Source organism: Lethenteron reissneri, chromosome 68 (assembly GCF_015708825.2).
Source record: "Lethenteron reissneri isolate LAM-NWPU_2019-01 chromosome 68, ASM1570882v1, whole genome shotgun sequence".
NCBI classification, from domain to species: domain Eukaryota; kingdom Metazoa; phylum Chordata; class Hyperoartia; order Petromyzontiformes; family Petromyzontidae; genus Lethenteron; species Lethenteron reissneri.
This window is the reverse complement of record NC_083846.1, coordinates 2,326,185-2,354,161: the sequence shown is the minus strand read 5'-3', so window position 1 is coordinate 2,354,161 and position 27,977 is coordinate 2,326,185. Positions and strand designations below refer to the sequence as shown.

General features: G+C 51.9%; 1 protein-coding gene across 2 annotated transcripts; it reads left to right on the top strand.

The window, feature by feature from the left end:
* The first annotated feature begins 18,575 nt into the window (after positions 1–18,575).
* LOC133360357 (uncharacterized) lies at positions 18,576–26,830 on the top strand. 2 transcript variants are annotated; one of them, XM_061579037.1, is made up of 5 exons: positions 18,576–19,096; positions 20,821–20,893; positions 21,424–21,632; positions 23,051–23,227; positions 24,071–26,830. In XM_061579037.1, exons 4-5 carry the CDS (start codon positions 23,125–23,127, stop codon positions 24,574–24,576), a joined length of 609 nt encoding a protein of 202 aa, XP_061435021.1. In that variant the 5' UTR covers positions 18,576–19,096; positions 20,821–20,893; positions 21,424–21,632; positions 23,051–23,124; the 3' UTR covers positions 24,577–26,830. The 2 variants fall into 2 exon arrangements, with proteins under 2 accessions (XP_061435021.1, XP_061435020.1); XM_061579036.1 differs by having other exon boundaries at positions 20,821–21,632.
* The last annotated feature ends 1,147 nt before the right edge of the window (positions 26,831–27,977 follow it).

The window sequence follows — 27,977 nt, the reverse complement described above, 5'->3', positions numbered from 1 at the left end:
ACACACAAGATTTACACATACACACAGTCACACATAGACACACACACACAGTCACACACACACAGATTTACACACACATAGACACTTAATTACACACACACACAGTCACACACACATATTTACACACACACAGTCACACACACAGATTTACACACACACAGTCACACACATAATTACACACAGACACTCACACACACGCAGATTTACACACACACAGTCACACACACAGATTTACACACACACAGTCACACATAGACATAGACACACACACACACTCACACACACACAGATTTATACACACATAGACACATAATTACACACACACACGGTCACACACACATAGATTTACACACACATACGGTCACACACAGACACACAGATTTACACACACAGTCACACATAGACACACACACAGTCACACACAGATTTACACACACACACAGTCACACACACAGATTTACACACACACACAGTCACACACACATATTTACACACACACGCAACGTACCAAAATGATACCAATTCTGGAACGCAGAGTTCCTGTCATCGTCGTCACCTGCGCGTCCGTCACTATAATTGTTGTTTACACTCCACTTGGCTCGCTCCAAACTCCTTCCACCCCCCAACTCATAACACTGCCTCCCTGGGGCTCCCTGCGGCTCACTGTGACTCACTGAGACATCCTGTGACTCATCGAGACTCACTGATACTCACTGTGACATCCTGTGACTCAACGAGACTCACCGAGACTCACTGTGACTCACTGTGACTCACTGAGACTCACTGTGACATCCTGTGACTCACCGAGACTCACTGAGACTCACTGTGACATCCTGTGACTCACTGTGACTCACCAAGACTCACCGAGATTCACTGTGACTCACTGTGACTCACTGAGACATCCTGTGACTCACCGAGACTCACCGAGACTCACCGAGACTCATCGTGACTCACTGAGACTCACTGTGACATTCTGTGACTCACTGTGACTCACTGTGACTCACTGTGACTCACTGTGACATCCTGTGACTCACCAAGACTCACTGTGACTCACTGTGACTCACTGTGACTCACTGTGACATCCTGTGACTCACCAAGACTCACTGAGACTCACTGAGACTCACTGAGACTCACTGTGACATCCTGTGACTCACCAATACTCACTGAGACTCACTGTGACTCACTGAGACTCACTGTGACATCCTGTGACTCACCGAGACTCACTGAGACTCACTGTGACTCACTGAGACTCACTGAGACTCACTGAGACTCCTCGTCGTTCAGCGAGACCCGGGGAACTGCCTGGGCTAAGAAATCTCCCCACATCTCCTCCTCCTACCCCTCTTCCTACTCCACATGAACAAATAACAATGGGGGTTCTTACCCTATCTGGCAATATAGCAGCAGTTGTGTGAAGATGGTCGAACAGCAAATAGATGGAACCTTTCGCAAGGCATCAAGTTACCGCATTAGCCATCACGCAGTTCCTGCGGTGAACACGCAAACACACACGTGGCCCTGATAACAATACACGGGCGTTGTCTGTGACACTAATTGTCCTACAGCAGAGACAGCAGCAGCCTTCTTCATGGCCCAGTCTCACCGCCAGTGTCAGCCCAGAGAGCAGTACAAGGGCAATGCCACCACCACCATCAGGCAGAGGTCGCAATCGGGTACCCGATACCCGTACCCTACCCGATACCCGGCTACCCGTACCCGTTTGCGACCTTGGTGCGGCCGGGTACGGGTACGGGAAGGCCGTGAGTCACTGGTGAGTCACCGTTTGTCACTCATTTCCCAACGTCTTGTCTCTTCTCACAATTCAAGTTCCTAGAATCAACCCACCCGCGACTGCAACATGGCTTCATCCCAGAGGTCGTACCCGTACCCTACCCGATACCCGGCCGGGTACGGGTAGCCGGGTAGGGTACGGGTACCCGATTGCGACCCTGGTGCGGCCGGGTACGGTTACGGGTAAGGAATCAAAACCCAATTTAAAGCTTTCGTGACTGCAGGGATTCATCTTCTTGGTTTTTTTGGTAAAGTCACGTAGAAGGGAAATAATAAAATAATAAAAATAAAACATAATAAAATTCTTTTGTATTATGTTTTAGTCACGTAGAAGGGAAATAATAAAATATTAAAAATAAAACATAATAAAATAATGTTTTATTATGTTTTATTTTCATTATTTATTATTATAATAAAATAAAATTTTATTATGTTTAATTTTTATTATTGTATTACTTCCCTTCTACGTGACTTTACCGAAAGAACCAAGATGATGAATCCCTACAGTCACGAAAGCTTTAAATCGAAACGTTTCCCGAGTGTTGATTGATACGCAGATGGCAAACGATGACTCCTGCATTTCCTCTGTTGTATATCAACAAAACGAACAAAGATCCCCCGTATAGCCTCAACAGACTGCTGGGGCAAGTGCTGTTAGCGAGTAGCACATATGAAGGCCGGCACGGCACACCGCCACTCACACACAGACTCAATCATCCACCCACCCACCCACTCACCAACCCACCCACCCATCCACCCACCCACTCACCAACCCACCCACGCACCCACTCACTTACCCACCCACTCACCAACCCACCCACCCATCCACCAACCCACCCACGCACCCACTCACCTACCCACCCACCCACCCACTCACCAACCCACCCACCCACTCACCAACCCACCCACCCACTCACCTACCCACCCACCCACCAACCCACCCACCCACCAACCCACCCACTCACCCACCCACTCACCAACCTACCCACCCACTACCAACCCACCCACCCACTCACCAACCCACCCACTCACCAACCCACCCACCCACTCACCAACCCACCCACCCACTCAACCCACTCACCCACTCACTCACCCACTCACCCACCCACCCACTCACCCCAGATCACAACCATTCTCTCTCTGTAGGTAATGTGCGTTGAACTTCCTTCGCACCGTACGCAGCCGAGCGTGCTCACCTCTCTCCCACCCCCCCCCCAGCTCCCCCACGAGAATCACGTGGCTCACGTGAAGCAGCGAGTTCCTCCTCGTCTGCTGCGGCTATCCAGGATAGAAGCTGACTCGGCCCATCATCCTCCAGGGGTCGATAAAATGAAGCACCACTTTGTGGGCGGACGTCAACGGCGGGGTTGTTCTATGGATAGACTCGCCCGCAACAACGCCCACATCCCCACCCCCCCCCGGCTCGCCATAGGAATGTGGAATGTCCACTACCTGCCCAAGGGGCTGCAAAGAGGAGATGAAGACGATGAGAATCGGAAATGCAATTGGCGATGTAATGGCGAACTCGTATCGCGATAATCGTATCGTGGAGTGTGATATCGTGGAGTGTGATATCGTATCGTGAAGTGTCATATCGTAAAGAGTGATGACGCGGAAATCCTCGGCGGGTCATTTGAGCAGCAGGTGAGGCAGGTGGGAGCGGAGGGTGGGGGAGGGAGGGGGTGGGTGGGGGAGGTAGTGAGGGGGAGGGAGTGAGGGGGAGGGAAGGTTAGTAGAGGGAGGGGGTAAGAGGGAGGGGGTAGAAGGGAGGGGGTAGAAGGGAGGGGTGGGTGGGTGGGTGGGGGAGGGAGGGAGGGGGGGATGCGAGGCCTGGTGCCGAGTTCCACGGGACGGTGACCTCACTCTGGGGTGCGAGGGAGTGGGGGAGGGAGGGGGAGGGAGGGAGGGAGTGGGGGAGGGAGTGGGGGAGGGAGTGGGGGAGGGAGTGGGGGAGAGAGGGGTTAGAGGGAGGGGGAGGGAGAGGGAGTGAGGGGGGGGCGACTGTGGGGAGAGGCGGGCGGCGTGGGCGAGCGAGTTCAACAATGGGCGAGTGAATGAGTGAGTGAGTGGAATGGTGAATCATAAAGTGAGTGAGTGAGTGGGTGAGTGAGTGAGTGGAATGGTGAGTGAATGAGTGAATGAATGAGTGGGTGAATGAGTGGGTAAGTGAGTGTAATGGTGAGTGAATGAGTGAGTGAATGAGTGGGTGAATGAGTTGAATGGTGAGTCATATCGTGAGTGAATGAGTGGGTGAATGAGTGGAATGGTGAGTGAATGAGTGAGTGAGTGGAATGGTGAGTTATAGAATGAATGAATGAATGAGTGGGTGAGTAGGTGAATGAGTTGAATGGTGAGTCATATCGTGAGTGAATGAGTGAGTGAATGAGTGAGTGAATGAGTGTGTGAATGAGTGGGTGAATGAGTGGGTGAATGAGTAGGTGAGTGAGTTACAAAGTGGGTGAGTGAGTGAATGAGTGGGTGAATGAGTGGAATGGTGAGTCATATCATGAGTGAATGAATGGGTGAGTGAGTTACAAAGTGGGTGAGTGAGTTACAAAGTGGGTGAGTGAGTTACAAAGTGGGTGAGTGAGTGAATGAGTGGGTGAATGAGGTGAATGGTGAGTCATATCGTGAGTGAATGAGTGGGTGAGTTATAAAGTCGGCGAAAGTGATTGGGTTGAACAGTAAGAGTTGAGCTAAAGAGTGAGTCAAACGAATGGGCGAGTGCATTTCAAAGTGGGTGGGTGGGTGAGTGAGCGAAAGGGTGGGATGAGTGATAGGTGAGCAGGTTGGTGAGTGGGTGAGTTGGTGAGCAAACGCATGAGACAACAACTAAGACGACGATGTCATCACCACCATCACTACAGTGACTCACCAATAGCAACGCCACACTCACCCAGACAATCTTCCTGAGTTCAAACCCCGGTCAGGGGGGGGGAGGAGTGCCACTCACATTCACCACCCGCTGGAGATAGTGGGGGGTGGGGGGGGATGGAAGTTTGAACAGCAATTATCAATATGGATGGACTGTCCCTGTCATAGGAACGAGGAATTGGCGCGAGGAACCCATCGACAGTTCGTGGAGAGTTTGACACCGGGCCAGGCTTTTGGCGACTAAATGTTCTCCACAAATAATAAAAGGAGGCTCTCTCCTTGTGGGTGGTTGGGTGAAATCTCGTGATTGTGAACGTCGATTTAAGAACGAAACACGAGCGAGAATATATCCCCACATCTGTAGCTGTCTGCCTGCTTTGTTGTTGTTGTTCTGATTATGCTGCTGCCTGGTTGTTGTTGTTGTTGTGATGCTGCTGCCTGGTTGTTGTTGTTCTGATGATGCTGCCTAGTTCAAAACCAGGAGGTGGTGGAGTTTCAAAGCCAGGTGGAGGTGGAATTTCAGAGCCAGGAGGAGGAATTTCAAAGCCAGGAGGTGGAATTTAAAAGCCAGGAGGGTGGTGGAGTTTCAAATCCAGGAGATGGAATTTCAAACCCAGGAGGTGGAATTTCAAAACCAGGAGGTGGAATTTCAGAGCCAGGAGGAGGAATTTCAAAGCCAGGAGGTGGTGGAGTTTCAAATCCAGGAGGTGGAATTTCAAACCCAGGAGGTGGAATTTCAAATCCAGGAAGTGGAATTTAAAAGCCACGAGGAGGAGGAATTTCAAAACCAGGAGGTGGAATTTCAAAACCAGGAGGTGGTGGAGTTTCAAAGCCAGGAAGTGGTGGAGGAGGAGAGATGTCAAAGCCAGGAGTAGGTGTGACGATGATGATGATGATGATGGTGACGATCTTCTTGGTTCTTTCGGTAAAGTCACGTAGAATGGAGACAATAAAAATAATAAAATAAAACATAATAAATTAATTCTTACGACGTTTCGGCCACAACGCAAGCAGCCGTCCTCAGGTGAAGAACAGGTCTGCCGGGGATTTATTATTATGTTTTATTTTATTATTTTTATTGTCTCCATTCTACGTAACTTTACCGAAAGAACCAAGAAGACGAATCCCTGCAGTCACGAAAGCTTTAAATTGATGGTGACGATGTTTGGGTCTGAACGAGGGAGACTTGATTCTGAGGTCTCGGTGGCCACGGCCCTTGTGAGCCCTGGGCCGGAGGGAGGAGGCGTCTCGCGTTCGCGTCGGCCGTGGCAGAGAGTCGCGTGACACCGACGGCAATAAACGATCAACACGCGCGCACAAACAAAGATAAAGTTCCCCCGTACAGCCTTAACAGACTGTAGGGGCAAGTGCTGTTAGCGAGCAGCACCTATGAAGGCCGGAACGGCACACGAGGGGGTGGGTGGCCAGCACCACGCCCGACCGCCTTTGTATCCCCAGTGGCGATGTTTACACACCGCACCGGGTACTCATTTGAGGCTGAGTCGACCTAGGGGAGGCCCAGGACCGGTTTAAATAATCGTCAACGGTGGTGTTGGCCGTAAGCGGGAATCGGACCCGGGTTTCCAGGTTCATAGCACACACACACACACTCACACGCACACACGCATACACACTTACGCACACGCACACACTCACACGCACACACGCACACGCACACACTCACGCACACACACGCACACACACATACACAGACACACACACACTCACACACGCACGCACACACTCACACACACTCGCACAGACACACACTCACACACTCACACACGCACGCACACACGCACACACTAACACACACTCACACACACTCACACACACACATACACACTCACACACTCACACACTCACACACGCACACACTCATACATACACACTCACACAAAAACACTCACACACACACGCACACACTAACACACACACTCACACACTCACACACACACGCACACACTAACACACACACTCACACACTCACACATACACACTCACACACTCACACACACTCACACACACGTACACACACACGTCACCCCATTGCAATTCGATCGGCCAGGCTGAACACAAACACGGCACATGACAACACCCGAGCCGAGTCTACGAGCAGAGACAGAAGCTACCGCCCAGCACAACACCCAGGGCTGACGCCCAGACAGTCAGACCAACACCCAACTCAACACTCAGACCAACACTCAGACTAACACTCAGACTAACACCCAGCACAACACCCAGGGCTGACGCCCAGACAGTCAGACCAACACCCAACTCAACACTCAGACCAACACCCTAGCCAGCACTCAACCCAACACTAAGACCAACACCCTAGCCAGCACTCAGACTAACACCCAACTAAACACTCAGACCAACACCCAACCCAACACTCAGACCAACACCCTAGCCAGCACTCGAACTAACACCCAGACCATCAACCAACCCAACACTCAGACCAACACCCAACCCAACACTCAGACCAACACCCTAGCCAGCACTCGAACTAACACCCAGACCATCAACCAACCCAACACTCAGGCCAACACCCTAGCCAGCACTCAGAATAACAATCAGACCAACACCCAGACCAAAACCCAATTCAACACTCAGACTAACACCCAGACCAATACTCGGAATGACACCCAGACCATCACCCAACTCAACACCCAACCCAGCACTCGAACTAACGACCAGACCATCACCCCACCCAACACCAGGGCTAACACCCAGACCAACATCCCACCCAACACCAGGACTAACACAGCTGTTACCTGTGCAGCACAGGTAACGAACGATACCTATGAACAGCTGTTACCTGTGCAGCACAGATCGCGACGATCGGACACTTCGCCTGAGCTCACATCGGTCGGCCACTGTCGCTTCTGACGACAGCGACGTATTTGCAGTGGGACCTGCTCAGAGAAGCAAGCAAGACGCCAAGTTTAAGTGAGTTATTACTTCGAGTGATTTTTTTCTTACCCTTCCCCTACTCTGCACTGCTATCGTGTCTGCGTGAGCGCGCTTTGCGATCTTGACTTAAAGCTGCAGGAATTGGTGGTCTTGGTTCTTTGGGTGAATTTGTATTACATTTTTATTTTTTATTTTATTTTTACGTGAAAAAGAAGAACATGTTTCGATATCGTTTTAGATTTGAAGTTTTCGTTACTGCAAGGGTCCGTACGCTTTGGTTCTTTCGGTAAAGTCACGTAGGTAGAAAATAATAAAATAAAAATAAATTTCGATTTAAAGCTTTCGTGACTGCAGGGATTCATCTTCTTGGTTCTTTCGGTAAAGTCACGTAGAATAGAATTTATTACTTCCCTTCTACGTGACTTTACCGAAAGAACCAAGAAGAAAAATAAAAATATATAATTTTTCACCGACGTGACTTAAAAATATAATTTTTTATTTTATTCTATTCTTATTTTCACCTCTGCGACTTTACCAAAAGAACCAAAGAGTATGGCTATACTTTGTTGTAACATTCTGACCCCCCCCCCCCCCCCCGTGCCTTCTACTGTGGGACATCAGCGAGAGAAAGAGCTTCATTGCTCTTCGGATTCCTCTTGCAACTCTTCATGGGCGGTTGGGGATGGGGGTGTAACCGCTCGCTAATAAATCCGCACAGATGGGTAGCACGAGCCCGACGTGCGGTTACTGCCACAACAACAATGGACTCCCTCGAGATCGGCGAACTCACAACAACAACAACAACGGCGGCCCCGTGTAGCCTCAACGGGCTGTAGGGGCAAGTGCTGTTAGCGAGTAGCAGCAGCTGTGAAGGCCGGCACGGCACACGAGGGGGTGGGTGGCCAGCACCACGCCCGGCCGCCTTTGTCTCCCCAGTGGCGATGTTTACACACCGCACCAGGTACTCATTTGAGGCTGAGCCGACCTAGGGGAGGCCCAGGACCGGTTCAGATAATCGTCAATGCGGTGTTGGTGGCTGTGAGCGGGAATCGAACTCGGGTCGCCGGGTTCGGAGCGCAGCGTAGCGCTAATCGCTGCACCACCGCTCCCAACACACACTGACACACACACACAGACACACACACTGACACACACTGACACACACACTGACACACACACTTACACACACACTGACACACACACACACTGTGTGTCAGTATCCGCTGTAGGGCGACACTTTTACCTGTCGGGATGGAGAAGTCGGTCGCGGGGCAGGTGAGGAGTGAGCAGCGGACAGAGTTGTCCTCCTGCAGGTGTGGCGAGGCGAGGCAGGTGAGAAGTCCCTGCAGGTGTGGCGAGGTGAGTGGCAGAGTCTCCGTGCTGGTTGTGTTAGTGGTGGTGGTGGTGATGGTTGTGTTGGTTGTGTTGGTGGTGGTGGGTGGCTGGGTGGGCGGGCAGCACCTTGGGCGTGCGATGTAGAGAGACCGCCCAGCACCTGAGATGCGCCCAGGTACGGGGGTTTGTGCGTCACGCACGGCCAATACACAGACACAGACAAAGGTCCCCCGTGTAGCCTGCAACGGACTGTCAGGGCAAGTGCTGTTAGCGAGCAGCACCTATGAAGGCCGGCACGGCACACGAGGGGGTGGGTGGCCAACAACACGCCCGGACGCCTTTGTCTCCCTAGTGGCGATATTAACGCACCGCACCAGGTACTCATTTGAGGCTGAGTCGACCTAGGGGAGCCGCGTTGCGTTTTCAGTACGTGCTGCTTCTGCGACCGTCTGGAACGCTCTCTTCTCTTCCGATATTAGGAAGCCACGGGATAGCTATGCATAGACTCACACAGAGACCCAGAGACTCACGCAGAGACACATAGACTCACACAGAGACCCACAGACTCACACAGGGACCCACAGACTCACACAGGGACCCACAGACTCACACAGAGACCCACAGACTCACACGGAGACCCACAGACTCACACAGAGACCCATAGACTCACACAGAGACCCACAGACTCACACAGAGACCCACAGACTCACACAGAGACCCACAGACTCACACAGAGACCCACAGCCTCACACAGAGACCCACAGACACATACAGAGACCCACAGACTCACACAGGGACCCACAGACTCACACAGGGACCCACAGACTCACACAGGGACCCACAGACTCACACAGAGACCCACAGACTCACACAGAGACCCACAGACTCACACAGAGACCCACAGACTCACACAGAGACCCATAGACTCACACAGAGACCCACAAACTCACACAGAGACCCATATACTCACACAGAGACCCATGGACTAAGAAGAGTGGAGCCATTGTGTGCCATTAGGGTCAGGGTCCAAATTTGCAAAAAGTCGACAAACGTGAACTACAAATCGCCTCGATTGGAAAACTCAGCAGCGTCTTCGTAGCGAAGCTGCCGTGCCACGCAGAGACAGCTGAGCTGCTGCTGGGGGTGCCCCTAGGCGATACCATAGGGCGTTACGGTGGCTAGGAGATGTTAACTACCTCGCCTGGTGTACAGGAGGTCGTGGGTTCGATCCTGACCCCTGACACCTGTTGTGTTTTTGGAGTTTGCGTCTCTCATCATCATCACGGTGGCTAGGAGATGTTGACTACCTCGCCTGGTATACAGGAAGTCGTGGGTTCGATCCTGACCCTGACGCCTGCTGCTGTATATTTGGAGTTTGCGTCTCCCATCATCATCACGGTGGCTAGGAGATGTTAACTTCCTCGCCTGGTGTACAGGAGGTCGTGGGTTCGATCCTGACCCCTGACACCTGCTGCTGATGCTGTATATTTGGAGTTTTCCAGTCTCTCTCTCTCTCCCCGTGATCGCGTCGAATTTTGTTTCTGGGTCCTCCGTTGTTTCCCTCCAAGTTTAGAGGCGCGCGTTCCGAATATTCGGCTGCTGCTGCCGTCTTCTTGGGTCTCTCGGTAAAGGCACCTCGATAGGTTTAAAGAAAATAGCAAGAAATAACAAACAAACAAAACTACGACGTTTCGATCGCAACACGTGTCCGCGTGGTGGTGGTGATGATGGTGGTGGTGATGGTGGTGGTGGTGATGATGGTGGTGGTGATGATGATGGTGGTGATGATGATGGTGGTGGTGGTGATGATGATGATGGTGGTGATGATGATGGTGGTGGTGGTGATGATGATGATGGTGGTGGTGGTGATGATGGTGATGATGATGGTGGTGGTGGTGGTGATGATGATGATGATGGTGGTGGTGATGATGATGGTGGTGATGATGATGGTGATGATGGTGGTGGTGATGATGGTGATGATGATGGTGGTGATGATGATGGTGGTGATGATGGTGATGGTAATCCCACTTCGTTGGACTATCATTTTGCCATGGTCAGTCCGCTTCTGCGTAGCATCTCAGCGGGACGTCACCTGCCCAAAATATTAAAAACAAAAATAGTTTATAGACTTCAAAATCTCGAGAATTGTGTTTTTCAGCAGGAGGAGGGGTCACCGTCCTAGTGGTTTTTGTTGTTTTGCAGCAGGCGGCGCCATGCTGCTACTCGTGCTGCCGTGCAGTTGAACCGGTTTTTCAAAATAAAAAAATAACTTTCACTTTATTGAGTAACGAGGGGGTGGGGTCGCCACCACCACGCCCGGCCGCCTTTGTCTCCCCAGTGGCGATGTTCACACACCACACTAGTTAACTCGTTTGAGGCTGAGTCGACCTAGGGGAGGCCCAGGACCGGTTCAAATAATCGTCACCGGTGGTGGCCGTGAGCGGGAATCGAACTCGGGTCGCCGGGTTCGTAGCGCGGCGCGCTACCTGCTACACTACAATGCGTGACGCGTCCACATGCGGGTGACATGACACAGATGTGACGTCACAGCTCACCTGCCGTGCAAAATATATCCATTATTGTGCCCCCCCCTCCCCCCCCAAAAAAAACAACCAAATTTTATTTTAATAATTTGTGCATGGTGTACCGTCTGGAAAGTACCCACATGGCAAATTTCAAGTTTGTTGCATGTCGGGAAGTACGCTATGTGTCTCTGTGTGTGTCTCCGTGTGTGTCTATGTCTGTGTGTCTCTGTGTCTCAGTCTGTGTGTCTCTGTCTGTATGTCTCTATCTGTGTGTATCTGTGTGTCTCTGTGTCTCTGTGTGTCTATATCTGTGTGTATCTGTCTGTGTCTCAGTCTGTGTGTCTCTGTATGTGTGTCTGTGTGTGTCTCTGTGTGTCTCTGTGTATGTGTGTCTGTGTGTCTCTGTGTTTCTGTGTGTCTCTGTGTATATCTGTCTGTGTGTCTCTGTGTATGTCTCTGTATGTGTCTCTGTGTCTCTGTGTGTGTCTCTGTGTGTGTCTCTGTGTCTGTGTGTGTCTGTGTGTGTGTCTGTGTGTGTGTGTCTGTGTGTGTCTGTGTGTGTGTCTGTGTGTCTCTGTCTGTGTGTCTCTGTGTGTGTCTGTGTGTGTCTGTGTGTGTCTGTGTATCTCAGTGTGTGTCTCTGTCTGTGTATCTCTGTCTGTGTGTCTCTGTGTGTGTCTGTGTGTCTCTGTGTCTCAATGTGCTCATTCCCACCACCGCTGCACCATCATCATCATCATCCCTGGGCCGTACCTGGACTAACCACGCTCCCCCCCCGTGACGTCACGGCTCGGCACCACCAACTCGCTCGTTCCGTGCCAGGGCAAAGGTGAGACCGGCCGTGTGGCATTGGCACCCCCCCCCCACCCACGCACCCCTCCAGCACGGGCGAGGTGGTACAGCCCGATGCTTAATGAATACGAATGGGCGACGCGATGTCACGGTTGAAGATGTTTGTAGGGGGGGGGAGTGAGACGATGGCTTGTGATAATTGTTTTGTTAGCCCTTTTATCTGGCAACAAAACTGACACCTTTTTTCGATTTAAAGCTTTCGTGACTGCAGGGATTCATCTTCTTGGTTCTTTCGGTAAAGTCACGTAGAAGGGAAGTAATAAAATAATAAAAATAAAACATTATAAAATAATATAATAACATAATAAAATAATATAATAAAATAATATATTATTATGTTTTATTTTTATTATTTTATTACTTCCCTTCCACGTGACTTTACCGAAAGAACCAAGAAGATGACACCTTTTTTACAAGGAGTCATGTTTGCATAGACCGCAATACCTGCAGTCGGAATGCAAACAAAAACACAACTCTGATAATGTATGCACTGTCCTTGAAGTTGATTGGTCCACACCCGAGACAGCTTTCCTTAGAGCCTCGTCTCACATGGTGTTGGACCAGATGACGCCAAAAGGCGCACAACTCAAAGACAATGCACCATCAGAGTATGAGAGCTCGGGGTAAGCATTTACACCATTGGAACCTCATTTGCCAGAGGAAAAAATATGATAATTGTTTTTTTACCCTTCTATCTGGCAACAAAACTGTCACGATCGCTTGTGTGGTTTTTTTAATAAATGTTTTTATCAATTTTGAGCCGATCTACTGCGACTTTACCAAAAGACCCAAAAAATGTGAATCCTCGCAGTCGCCTAAAGCTTTAGGTGAAGATTTTAAACGGCGGGTGCCAGATGCCCTCTCTGCACGTGGCCGCATGCGAGACGTGGTCGCGTGTTGTCTTCGTAGAAGGTAAATAATGGAAAACACAAGTTAATCACGGGCAACGTAACAACTTTGTTTCATCGAACCCTCTGTGTATTCATCTTCTTGGTTCTTTCGGTAAAGTCACGTAAAAGGGAAATAATAAAATAATAATACTACAATTCTTTTTTCCCTTCTATACGTGACTTTACCGAAAGAACCAAGAAGATGAATCCCTGCAGTCACGAAAGCTTTAAATCGAACCCTCTGTGTATTCTCCGTGTTATTATTAACATTGTGACGTTGTTTCGGCGATCGAGAAACCAAAGGGGAGCAAGGCTGCCGTAAAGCTTGACAACCACTGGTCTTAACAGTAATGAAAATGTATGATTAAATACATTTGGTTTTGACGCTAGCTTCTTATAGTGGAAGGTTATCACCAGGCAGCGAGGCGCTGTTGTGTGTCACACGGAGGGCCATAGACTCACACAGAGACCCACAGACTCACACAGAGACACACAGACTCACACAAAGACCCATAGACTCACACAGAGACCCATAGACTCACAGAGACCCATAGACTCACACAGAGATCCACAGACTCACACAGAGACCCATAGACTCACACAGAGACCCATAGACTCACACAGATCCAAAGACTCACACAGAGACCCATAGACTCACACAGATACACATAGACTCACACAGAGACACATAGACTCACACAGAGACCCATAGACTCACACAGATCCAAAGACTCACACAGATACCCATAGATTCACACAGAGACCCACAGACTCACACAGAGACCCACAGACTCACACGGAGACTCACAGACTCACACAGAGACCCACAGACTCACACAGAGACCCACAAACTCACACGGAGACTCACAGACTCACACAGAGACCCACAGACTCACACACAGACCCCACAGACTCACACAGGACCCAGCTTACATTTGTTATTTTAATCCACGCATATGAGTCAGCACGCAGCACCGCAGTTTCACATTGGCCAGGGTGGCCTGTCGGATTCGAACCCACGAGTTGGTTGGGCCGCTTCGCACCCTGCACCCCTCCTCCTCCCTGCATGGGTAATGGTAGCAGACAAAGACAAAGGTCCCCCGTGTAGCCTTAACAGACTGTAGGGGCAAGTGCTGTTAGCGAGTAGCACCTATGAAGGCCGGCACGGCACACGTGGGGGTGGGGGGTGGCCAGCACCACCACGCCCGGCCGCCTTTGTCTCCCCACTACGATTTCACTACACACCGCACCAGGTACTCATTTGAGGCTGAGTCGACTTAGGGGGAGGCCCAGCGCTAACCGCTGCACCACCGCTCTCTCACCCCCACCCCCCCACATATGCATAAGCGTCATGCCAAAGTATGTTGTCAGGGCTCGCATTCCTGTAGGCAACTCGAATCGGCGTCTCCTCTGTACCACACAGCTGAGCTCACAACCAAAGATAAAGAGACCTCAACCCCCGTGTAGCCTGTGACAGACTGTCGGGCAAGTGCTGTTAGAAAGTAGCACCTTATGAAGTCCGGCACGGTGGCACACGAAGGGGTGGGTGGCCAGAACCACAAAGACAAAGGTCACCCGTGTAGCCTGTGACAGACTGTCGGGCAAGTGCTGTTAGCGAGTAGCATCTATGAAGGCCGGCACAATGGCACACGAGGGGGTGGGTGGTCAACACCACAAAGACAAAGATCACCCGTGTAGCCTGTGACAGACAGTCGGGCAAGTGCTGCTAGCGAGTAGCACCTATGAAGGCCGGCACGGTGGCACACGAGGGGTTGTGTGGCCAGAACCACGCCCGGCCGCCTTTGTCTCCCCAGCGGCGATGTTTTGTACGCGTAGCACGAAGCACTCATTTTAGGTTGAGTCAACCTATTTGGAGGGCCCTGGACCGGTGCAAGAAAAAAATCGCCGCCGTTGTTGTTGGGAATCGAAGCTTCGCTTCGCCGGAAATCGTGAGCGCGGTGCGCTGACCACTGCGCCACCGCTCCTCCAAAGCGCAGCAAGCAACAACAACAACCACCACCACCACCAACAGTATAGTAGCCACAGCACAGCTGCAGTCGCCTTTATCTCATCTCCTGTGGCTTTTCTTGAATTGGAAAATGAAAAAATAAACACTTTCCTGCGGAGGGAGCTGGTAGGAACGTTGGGTTGCTCGGTCAATGGCCAGGGTCAACAGCGGCGTGGTGTATTCCGCAAATATGCCCGACTGTGAGGGCGGGCACAAGCCGGCGTGAGTAGGTTAAACGTTGAGTTTTATAAGGACACCACGGGGTGACCAGCCCCTCCCCACCCAGCCCCACCCCTCCCACCCCCCACCCAGCCCCACCCTCCCCACCCAGCCCCTCCCCACCCTCCCACCCCTCCCCACCCAGCCCCTCCCCACCCCCCACCCAGCCCCTCCCCACCCTCCCCTCTCCACCCAGCCCCTCCCATTTTTGGATGCACGACGGACGGACACAATAATCCCCTGTGGGCTGGTGTAACCAGGAGGTTCCTACCAATATTAACTCACTCTCTGTCTGTTGTTGTCGTATCCTCAAATCTTGTAACTCAATTTTAACCCACTTCCCAATGTGGTATCGACTGCAACCGTGGTATACTTATGTCATACTGATGACAACACTATATTCTATCATTAAAATTGTATTTTTAAACATTATTTGTATATGTTATGTTTCGGCTTGGGTCTAATTATCCACGTTATGGCAAGCTTCGGGGCCACTTCCTGGAGTCGTGGAGTTCTTCCATTACTAGTACGGTACATTTCATTAAAGCGTGTTTTTTAATTTAAACGTTTTTTTTTAAATATGACTTATTTTGTTTGCATGCTTTGGCCACAAATACAACGCGTGTGCTCAATGCAGGCGTGAAGATGCCTCGCAAACGGTGTGTGGTGTTTGAACAACATCTGAACGCAACTACTGTAAATAAAGCCCTCTGCTTATGATTCTTATTTTCTTCTCCAACGCACCCACTTTTGTTGGCGCTCAAAACGTAGAAAGAGCATTCTTTTGACCCCCCCTCTCCCCCCCAGAATTGATCAGATTTGATGTTGCTCAATAAAAGTCGGTGGCTTCCTTTCGGGCGCGTTGAATCTTCCTTTTCGCAAGCCACCCCGCTTCTATTCAAGCAGTGAAATCAGATACATTCTGGCTGGGTGGTCCAACGAAAACATTTTTACTTTCTACTTTTTGGAGTGCAAACGAAAGTGTGCGCATTGAAAAAAGCACGTGGCCTTTTTAAACAAAACAAAAAAGCTCACCTTGTCTTATATACCAATATACGAAAGGTTCATAATCAACGTTTTTGGGTTAGATCGCGTTATTTATAAATGTGTCGTAACCCTCCACCACCCGACACGGCCAATCCAGCAAAAAAAGTGTCACGTTGACAAAAGACAAAATAGTTCACTACTTTAGCCCACCGGTGTGTTGAAGAATGAATCCACAACATTTATAAAAATAAAAATGGTAAATGTTGTGGTTTATTTTTGTAAATGTTGTGGATTCACTCTTCAACATACCGGTGGGCTAAAGCAGTGAACTATTTGTCTTTTGTCAACGTGACACTTTTTTTCTGATTGGCCGTGTTGGGTGGTGGAGGGTTACGACACATTTATAAATAACGCGATCTAACCCAAAAACGTTGATTATGAATAATATTGGTCGCGAAAGCCTACGTGTTCAAATGCGAAGGGTTAACATTAATTGGGGGGAGAGGGGGCACAGGACATATGGACCATCCTGTACTGTACATTGAAGACAAACCAGTTTTGGTAGTCGGCTCTGGACCACACAATGGGACGATGACAAAGCCACTGCGGTTTGTGCGTATTGAGCAGAGAAGGAGGAAGGGCGACACGAAATCTCAGTAGATGATACAGAGACTCATAGAAATACACAGAGACTCAGAGATACACAGAGACTCCTAGAGATACAGAGAGACTCATACAGATACACATAGACTCACAGAGATACACAGAGACTCATAGAGACACACATAGACTTATAGAGATACACAGAGACTCATAGAGACTCACAGAGACTCATAGATACACAGAGACTCAGAGAGATGCTCAGAGACTCATAGAGACACACAGAGACTCATAGAGACACACAGAGACTCATAGAGATACACAGAGACTCATAGAGACACACAGAGACTCATAGAGATACACAGAGACTCATAGATACACAGAGACTCAGAGAGATGCTCACACTGACACACACACTGACACACTGACACACACACAAGACAAAGATCCCCCGTGTAGCCTTGACAGACTGTAGGGGCAAGTGCTGTTAGCGAGCACCTATGAAGGCCGGAACGGCACACGAGGGGGTGGGTGGCCAGCACCACGCCCGACCGCCTTTGTCTCCCTAGTGGCGATGTTTACACCGCACCAGGTACTCATTTGAGGCTGAGTCGACCTAGGGGAGGCCCGGGACTGGTTCAGATAATCGTCACGGGTGTTGGCCGTGAGCGGGAATCGAACCCGGGTCACCAGGTTCATAGCGCAGCGTAGCGCTAACCACTACACCACCGCTCCCCACCCACACACTGACACACACTGACACACACACAGACACACACACATACACACACACACATACACACACACACACACTGACACACACTGACACACACACAGACACACACACAGACACACACACACAGACACACACACACAGACACACACACACACAGACACACACTGACACACACACACTGACACACACACTGACACACACACAGACACACATACACACACACACACTGACACACACACACTGACACACACACAGACACACATACACACACACTGACACACACACTGACACACACACACACTGACACACACACTGACACACACACACACTGACACACACACAGACACACACACACTGACACACACACACTGACACACACAAACACTGACACACACAGACACAGACACACACACTGACACACACACAGGCACTGACACACATACACACACTGACACACACACACTGACACACACACACTGACACACACACTGACACACACAGACACACACACTGACACACACACACTGACACACACAAACACTGACACACACAGACACACACACTGACACACACACAGACACTGACACACATACACACACTGACACACACACACACTGACACACATACACACACTGACACACACACACTGACACACACACAGACACACACACAGACACACACACTGACACACACACACTGACACACACACACAGACACACACATACATACACACACACACAGACACACACACTGACACACACACACTGACACACACACAATCCCCTCCCCCCGCGTTCCACCCGCACAGGCGACTCGCCCCGCCTCAGAGCTCCGACTGCAGCACGTTGCGAGGTTGCGCAAGACGCGTGCCCCCAGGGCACTTCGGGGGCTGTGAAGAGAGAGACACAGAGACAGACAGAGAGAGAGACAGAGACAGACACAGAGACAGACAGAGACAACCAGAGACAGACAGACATAGACAGATAGAGAGACAGACTGAGCGAGACTGAGCGAGGCTGCGAGAGAGAGTGAGACTGAGAGACTGAGCGAGAGAGACAGACTGAGAGTGAGCCTGGTAAGAGACTGATAGAGACAGTGAGAGAGAGAGAGAGTGATCGAGAGACTGAGAGACAGAGACTGAGAGACAGACTGAGAGAGAGACACTGAGAGAGAGACACTGAGAGAGAGACACTGAGAGAGAGACACTGAGAGAGAGACACTGAGAGAGAGACAGACTGAGAGAGACAGAGACAGTGAGAGAGAAAGACTGACTGAGTGAGACTGATCGAGAGCGATACAGAGATAGACTGAGCGAGACTGGGAGAGGGAGGAGCGCTTTGGAGAATTGTCAACGGAATTCGCTGCGGTTAGTGGTGGTGGTTAGTGGTGGTGGTGGTTGTGGTTAGTGGTGTGGTGGTGGTTAGTGGTGGTGGTGGCGGTTAGTGGTGGTGGTGGTTAGTGGTGGTGGTGGTGGCGGTGGTGGTGGTGGTGGTGGTGGTTAGTGGTGGTGGTGGCGGTTAGTGGTGGTGGTGGCGGTTAGTGGTGGTGGTGGCGGTTAGTGGTGGTGGTTGTGGTTAGTGGTAGTGGCAGTTAGTGGTGTGGTGGTGGTGGCGGTTGGTGGTGGTGGTGGTTAGTGGTGGTGGTGGCGGTTAGTGGTGGTGGCGGTTAGTGGTGTTGGCGGTTAGTGGTGGTGGTTGTGGTTAGTGGTAGTGGCAGTTAGTGGTGTGGTGGTGGCGGTTGGTGGTGGTGGTGGTGGCAGTTAGTGGTGGTGGTGGTTAGTGGTGGTGGTTAGTGGTGGTGGTGGCGGTTAGTGGTGGTGGGGGTGGCAGTTACTGGTGGCGGCGGTTAGTGGTGGTGGTTAGTGGTGGTGGTTAGTGGTGGTGGTTAGTGGTGGTTGTGGTTAGTGGTGATGGTTAGTGGTGGTGGTAGTGTTCAGTAGTGTCTAGTAGTGTAGTAGTAGTACTGTAGTAGTAGTGTAGTAGTACTGTAGTAGTGTAGTAGTAGTGTAGTAGTAGTGGTAGTAGTGTAGTAGTAGTGTAGTAGTACTGTAGTAGTGTAGTAGTAGTAGTAGTAGTGTAGTAGTAGTAGTGTAGTAGTACTGTAGTAGTGTAGTAGTAGTAGTGTAGTAGTGTAGTAGTAGTAGTGTAGTAGTAGTGTAGTAGTGTAGTAGTAGAAGTAGTGTAGTAGTGTAGTAGTAGTGTAGTAGTAGTGTAGTAGTAGTGTAGTAGTAGTGTAGTAGTAGTAGTGTAGTAGTGTAGTAGTAGTGTAGTAGTAGTAGTGTAGTAGTAGTAGTAGTGTAGTAGTAGTGTAGTAGTAGTAGTGTAGTAGTAGTAGTGTAGTAGTACTATAGTAGTGTAGTAGTAGTGTAGTAGTAGTGGTGTAGTGGTAGTAGTGTAGTACTGTAGTATAGTAGTAGTACTGTAGTAGTAGTATTAGTGTAGTAGTAGTGTAGTAGTAGTAGTGTACTAGTAGTACTGCTGTAGTACTATAGTAGTACGATAGTAGTAGTAGTGTAGTAGTAGTAGTGGTGTAGTGGTAGTAGTAGTAGTGTAGTAGTACTGTAGTAGTACTAGTAGTAGTACTGTAGTAGTACTAGTAGTAGTGTAGTAGTAGTGTAGTAGTGTAGTACTAGTACTGTAGTAGTAGTGTAGTAGTAGTAGTGTAGTAGTAGTAGTGTAGTAGTAGTACTATAGTAGTGTAGTAGTGTAGTAGTAGTGTAGTAGTAGTAGTGTAGTAGTGGTGTAGTAGTAGTAGTGTAGTAGTAGTGTAGTAGTAGTGCAGTAGTAGTAGTACTGTAGTAATAGTAGTAATACTATAGCAGTAGTAGTACTGTAGTAATAGTAGTAATACTATAGCAGTAGTAGTACTGTAGTAATAGTAGTAATACTATAGCAGTAGTAGTACTGTAGTGGTAGTAATACTATAGTTGTAGTACTGTAGTAGTAGTAATACTATAGTAGTAGTGTAGTAGTAATACTATAGTAGTAGTAGTAATACTATAGTAGTACTGTAGTAGTAGTAATACTATAGTTGTAGTAGTCCTGATTAACGCCGTCGACTGACTCGGGTTTCCACGCTGAATCCTGACAGAACCCGAGTCCTGAGTCGAGTCGGATCAAGTCTCGAGTCGGATCAAGTTTTGAGTCTGGAGTCGGATCAAGTCGTGAGTCGGATCAAGTCTCGAGTCTTGAGTCGGATCAAGTCTCGAGTCGGATCAAGTTGGTTCAAGTCTTGAGTGACATCAAGTCGGATCAAGTCTCGAGCCGGATCAAGTTTTGAGTCAGATCAAGTTTTGAGTCAGATCAAGTCGGATCAATTCTCGAGTCTTGAGTCGGATCAAGTCTCGAGTCTCGAGTCGGATCAAGTCTCGAGTCTTGAGTCGGATCAAGTCTCGAGTCGGATCAAGTCTTGCGTTAAGTCGGATCGCATTGAAATCTGGCCCCATTGGGATCGAACCGTATTGGAGAACAGATCGCATTGGCATCGGATCGTACTGGAGTTGGATCGCACTGATATCGGATCGTATTGGGGGTTGGATCCCACTGAGATCGGGGGGGCATTGGGGTTGAACTACACTTTGGGCTCGGGCCACTTTAGGATCGGACCAATTTGGGCCCTGTCCGCATTAGGATCGGACCAATTTTGGCTTTGTCCACTTTAGGATTGGACCGCTTTGTGCTCTGTCCGCTTTAGGATCGGTCCTCTTCGTGCCGGGCCATGCTGTTCTCGGGCTCGCAGGGTCCCCTGCAGTCGCGCCCTGCAGACGTCCCAGGCGGTGGCCGGCGTCGTGGGCAGCTTGTGCGCCCTCGTGGCCGCCGCCTCGAGCCGCTGGGACGCGCAGGGCGGACTCTGGGACGACCCCCAGCCTCGACTCGCCAGAGCCGGCTTCAGGGATGACACAGGTGGGTGTGTGGTGGGTGGGGTGGGTGGTGGGTAGGTAGAGTGGTTGAGTGGGTGGAGTGGTTGAGTGATGGGTGGAGTGGGGGGGTGGATAGAGTGGTGCAGTGGTGGGTGGAGTGGTGGGTGGAGTGGGTGGGTCGTGGAGTAGGTGGTGGAGTGGTGGAGTGGTGGGTGGATTGGTTGAGTGGTTGAGTGGTGGGTGGAGTGGGTGGTGGAGTGGTGGGTGGGTGGTGGAGTGGTGGGTGGGTAGAGTGGTGCAGTGGTGGGTGGAGTGGTGGGTGGGTGGTTGGAGTGGTGGGTGGAGTGGTGGGTGGGTGGTGGAGTGGTGGGTGGGTAGAGTGGTGCAGTGGTGGGTGGAGTGGTGGGTGCTGGTTGGTGGAGTGGTGGGTGGAGTGGTTGAGTGGTGGGTGGAGTGGTGGGTGGCTGATTGGTGGAGTGGTTGAGTGGTGGGTTGCTGGATGGGTAGAGTGGTGCAGTAGTGGGTGGATGCCTGGGTGGGTGGAGTGGTGGGTGGTTGGTTGGTTGGGTGGCGTGGTGGGTGGCTGGGTGGGTGGCTGGGTCGTGGAGTGGTGGGTGGGTGGTTGGAGTGGTGGGTGGTTGGTTGGGTGGGTGGCGTGGTGGGTGGGTGGCGTGGGTGGCGTTGTGGGTGGGTGGGTGGGTGGCGTGGTGGGTGGGTGGTTGGGTGGTTGGCGTGGTGGGTGGGTGGCGTGGTGGGTGAGTGGGTGGGTGGATGGTGGGTGGAGTGGTGGGTGGTCGTGATTCATTGATCGAAGATGACGAATTTGGGTGCGATTTCGGGCACCGCTCATGTTTGGTAAATTCACGGCCGTGGTATGTTCATTGAACTTCTTTCGCGCAGTACGTAGCCAACATTGCTAGTCTGCGTGAATCTGTGGGTCTCTGTGTGAGTCTATGGGTCTCTGTGTGAGTCTGTGGGTCTCTGTGAGTCTATGGGTCTCTGTGTAGGTCTCTGTGTAAGTCTATGGGTCTCTGTGTGAGTCGATGGGTCTCTGTGTGAGTCGATGGGTCTCTGTGCGAGTCTATGGGTCTCTGTGCGAGTCTATGGGTCTCTGTGTGAGTCTATGGGTCTCTGTGTGAGTCTGTGGGTCTCTGTGTGAGTCGATGGGTCTCTGTGCGAGTCTATGGGTCTCTGTGCGAGTCTATGGGTCTCTGTGTGAGTCTATGGGTCTCTGTGTGAGTCCATGGGTCTCTGTGTGAGTCTGTGGGTCTCTGTTAGTCTATGGGTCTCTGTGCGAGTCTATGTCTCTCTGTGCGAGTCTATGGGTCTCCGCGCGAGTCTATGGGTCTCCGCGCGAGTCTATGGGTCTCCGCGCGAGTCTATGGGTCTCTGTGTGAGTCTACGCGCGACCTCCTGCGTACCAGGCGAGGTAGCTAACATCCCGGGCGTGCCTCTCCGCAGCCGTGCAGGCGGAGCGTGTGTACGCGGGCACCGCGTGCGTGCTGGCGTGCGCCGGGGCCTCCGTGTGCCTCCACATGCTGCTCTTCTGGGACCAGCGGCGGCACGGGACCCCCGCCCTGCACCGCGAGCGCACGCTGGTGCCCAGCTCGCTGCTCCTCGCCGTGCTCATGCCCACCGGTGAGTAGCGCCGGTGGGGCCCGGATCACTCCTGGTGGATGTGACTGGCAGGCTCACTCCGCTGCACGCACTCCCCTGCCTCTCATCTCTCATCTCACTCCACTCCACGCTCTCTCCTGCCTCTCATCTCACTCCACTCCGCTGCACGCACTCTCCTGCCTCTCATCTCACTCTACTCCCCTCCACACTCTTCCCTGCCTATCATCTCACTCCACGCACTCCCCTGCCTCCCCCCTCTCATCTCACTCCACTCCCCTCCACGCTCTCCCCTGCCTCCCCCCTCTCATCTCACTCCACTCCCCTCCACGCTCTCCCCTGCCTCCCCCCTCTCATCTCACTCCACTCCTCTCCACGCACTCTCCTGCCTCTCCCCTCTCATCTCACTCCACTCCCCTCCACGCTCTCCCCTGCCTCCCCCCTCTCATCTCACTCCACTCCCCTCCACGCTCTCCCCTGCCTCTCATCTCACTCCGCTCCACGCTCTCCCCTGCCCCTCATCTCACTCCGCTCCACGCTCTCTCCTGCCTCTCATCTCACTCCACTCCACGCTCTCCCCTGCCTCTCCCCTCTCATCTCATTCCACTCCTCTCCACGCTCTCCCCTGCCTCTCCCCTCTCATCACCTCGCTCCACTGCCCCCTCACCCCCCACCTATCCCCGTGCCGCTTGTAATCTCGCATGCCCCCTCACCCCAATTCCCTCCACCCCTGCTCCCCATCACCCCCCCCCTCCACATCCTCCCACGGCCACCGACCCCTCACCCTCCCACCCCCCCTTGTGCCCCCCCTTGTGCCCCCCATGCCCCCCCCCGTGCCCCCCCCCCGTGCCCCCCCCCGCCCCCCAGGCGTGCTGACGCTCATCCCGTGGGCATCGTTCACGGTCCGCAGCGGCTACGAGGGGGGTCCCGGCCTGCTGCGCTTTGGCTACTCCTACGGCCTGGCGCTCATCGGCTGGCTGCTGCTGCTCGTCGTGGTGCCGGTGCTCGCCGCGCTCGAGAACTGCCAGGAGGTCGGCGGCGGCGTCACCGGCGGCGTCACCGGCGGTGTCACCGGCGCCGGCGTCGCCACGCAGGCGACGGTGGAAGCCGCAGCGGCGGCGGTCGCGGCGGACGTTGGGCCGCTCGTCGGCGGCCAGGCGGAGCGGGAGCCGGAGCGACAGCGGCTGCTCCGGAAGAGGCCGCGTGACGCGGAGGGCGTCGCCGTGGAGATGAGCGAGCGGACGAGGCCGGCTAGCGCTCCCGTCGACGCGAAGAGGGGAGGGGCGGGGGGGGAGGAGGGGGGGGAGGAGGAGGGGGAGGAAGGGGGGCGAGGGAGGAGGAGGAAAGATGCGAGGCAAACTCGGGCGTATTGAGTCATCCTTTGGGCAGGGGGGGCGGCCATGGCCGGGAGAGGCGGTGACGACGGTGAACGTCACGGCCGCCCCTTCGGCCGTCCTCACGGTCATCGTCGTTGTCGTCGTCGTAGTTATCGTTGTCGTCGTCGTCGTCATCGTCGCACCTGGGGGGCTTAATTCTCACATTCGGGTGGTCAAGTCCAGACGGACACAACGGCGTGAGGGGCCAGTGGAGTGCTGGATCATCGTCGTCGTCGTCGTCGTCGTCGCCGTGATGTCTCCCCCCTCCGTGCGTGTTGATCGGGACATTGCGGCGTTGCACGTTGCACGTTGTGGATGACCCACAGTCGCCACGCCGCTGCCCGAGACTTTGTTGAGTTTCCCACCCGAGCAGCAGCATCGTCGCCAGGCGGCGCTTTCGCGTCTGGCTGCCGCCGCCGTGGTCTGGGCGGTGGACGCGTCGCCGCTGACGTGGTCTGGGTGGTGGACGCCGAGTTGAAGCGAACGACGTGTCCGGCGTTCCGTCGATGTCCCGCATCGCCAACACACAGTCGTCTCTCGCTCTGTGAACAAACGAAACAAACCCGGAGGCCGCCGGCAATGGCCTTGCGACAGAGGTCGCAACCGGGTACCCGATACCCGTACCCTACCCGATACCCGTACCCTACCCGATACCCGGACCCTACCCGATACCCGGACCCTACCCGATACCCGTACCCTACCCGATACCCGGACCCTACCCGATACACGGCTACCCGTACCCGATACCCGTACCCTACGCGATACACGGCTACCCGTACCCGATACCCGTACCCTACGCGATACACGGCTACCCGTACCCGATACCCGTACCCTACCCGATACCCGGCTAGCCGTACCCAGCCGGGTACGGGTACCCGTTTACGACCCTGGTGCGGCCGGGTACGGGTACGGGTAGGCCGTGAGTCACTGGTGAGTAACCGTTTGTCACTCATTTCCCAAAGTCTTGTCTCTTCTCACAATTCAAGTTCCTAGAATCAACCCACCCGCGCCTGCAACATGGCTTCATCCCAGAGGTCGCAATCGGGTACCCGATACCCGTTTGCGACCCTGGTGCGGCCGGGTACGGGTACGGGTAAGGAATCAAAACCCGTTTGCGACCTCTGTCCTGCGAAGACCACGGCGGTGGCGTCTCGGCCGAGGAGGGGCCGGCGAGCCGGGAGCTGCGACCCGATTCAGTTCGGAAAAGTGGGCCGAGATTGATTGATTGCACTGGTCAGCACACTTTTTCTGGCATAAGGTATAATTTTGGGGTGCTGATTCCAAATGTGGAATCAGTTTTTGTCCATCACATCAGGTTTTTGAGATATCAAATATTGCATTTTCAATAAAAACTGCAGAAGAGAAATATTAAATAAATGTGGATATCTACATATAATGATATTATAAACACACTATCCTAAAAATACAGCACCGTATTTTCGCACTAAAGCAGTCACTGGCTCGCAACAACTTGCAATCATAAGTGACAGAGTTAATTTCGGGTAAAATCAATGAAAATGGGGTATGCCGATAGCACAAAAATGAGATGTGATAGAGCAAATCTGAGATCAGATTTGGAATCAGCACCCTGAAATTAGTCTAAAACAGCTGCAAAAGTCCAGGCCAGAATTTTTTTGCTGACCAGTGTTGTTTCTAAATGAGCAGCACTTGCACGTGTGCGCGGCTTCATTTCTGACCACGGTTATTGTTTCTGGGCCCGCTGGACACGCTCTCATCGCCTCGCTCGCAAGTATGGGATCGTACTGCGTAAGGCACTACCACTAGACCGCAAGGCACGCCTATCCGTGATGATAATTCAACATCTTTCTGTCGTATTCATGCTGCGTGTACGTTGCCTGACTCACCCACACGCAGAGACCCATAGACTCACACAGAGACCCATAGACTCACACAGAGACCCATAGACTCACCACACACACAGAGACCCATAGACTCACTCACCCACACACAGAGACCCATAGACTCACCCACACACACAGAGACCCATAGACTCACCCACACACACAGAGACCCATAGACTCACCACACACACAGAAACCCATAGACTCGCCGACACACACAGAGACCCATAGACTCACCCACACACAGAGACCCATAGACTCACCACACACACAGAGACCCATAGACTCACCACACACAGAGACCCATAGACCCACAGACTCACACAGAGACCCATAGACTCACACAGAGACCCATAGACTCACCACACACACAGAGACCCATAGACCCACAGACTAACACAGAGACCCATAGACTCACACAGAGACCCATAGACTCACCCACACACAGACCCATAGACTCACCCACACACACAGAGACCCCTAGATTCGTGTGCTGTGCCGACCTTCATAGGTGCTACTCGCTAACAGCACTTGCCCCTACAGTCTGTTAAGGCTACACGGGGGATCTTTGTCTTGTGCGTGTCCCGGGAAACTCCGAGACACCGTGTAGAGATTCATCTTCTTGGTTCTTTCGGTAAAGTCACGTAGAATGGAAATAATAAAATAATAAAAATCAAACATAATAAAATAATTCTCACGACGTTTCGGCCACAACGCAAGCAGCCGTCCTCAGGTGAAGAAACAGGTCTGTCAGAAAGACAGCGTCTGAATGAACACCACCAGGCTTGGCAGCGTATATTTAAGCTGGGTTGGAGGGGGAAGAGCGCCTTGACAAAGGCATTTGCATATCAAGAGGAATTTAGCATATTTATGGGAAATGCAGGTATGTGATTAGTACTTCTTATGCCCGTGCATTATGCAGGAATAGCAGCATCAAAGGGAGGGGATATGGGAAATGCAGGTATGTGATTAGTACTACTTATGCATAATGCACGGGCATAAGTAGTACTAATCACATACCTGCATTTCCCTTTAATATGCTAAATTCCTATTGATATGCAAATTATTTTGTCAAGGCGCTCTTCCCCCTCCAACCCAGCAGCTTAAATATACGCTGCCAAGCCTGGTGGTGTTTCATTCAGACGCTGTCTTTCCGACAGACCTGTTCTTCACCTGAGGACGGCTGCTTGCGTTGTGGCCGAAACGTCGTGAGAATTATTTTATTATGTTTTATTTTCATTATTTTATTATTTCCATTCTACGTGACTTTACCGAAAGAACCAAGATGACTCCGTGCAGTCACGAAAGCTTTAAATCGAAACCGTGTGGGGATGTTGGGGAGACGCGGCGACCTCCTGGCATCGTCCAGGAGGCGGCGGCATAGGGCAGCCGACTCAAAACGCACTCACACCGCTCACCACCCTGCCCCAGAGTGTAGTGTATAGTGTAGTGTATAGTAGTTTATAGTGTATAGTAGTGTATAGTGTAGTGTATAGTCGTATAGTGTTGTGTTTAGTAGTGTATAGTGTTGTGTTT

Bases quoted from the DNA above. Each gene is read 5' to 3' on its own strand.
- LOC133360357 (XM_061579037.1), top strand. From the start codon at position 23,125: ATGCTGCTCTTCTGGGACCAGCGGCGGCACGGGACCCCCGCCCTGCAC. The intron at 23,228-24,070 runs GTGAGTAGCGCC...CCCGCCCCCCAG, and splicing joins CGCCGTGCTCATGCCCACCG to GCGTGCTGACGCTCATCCCG.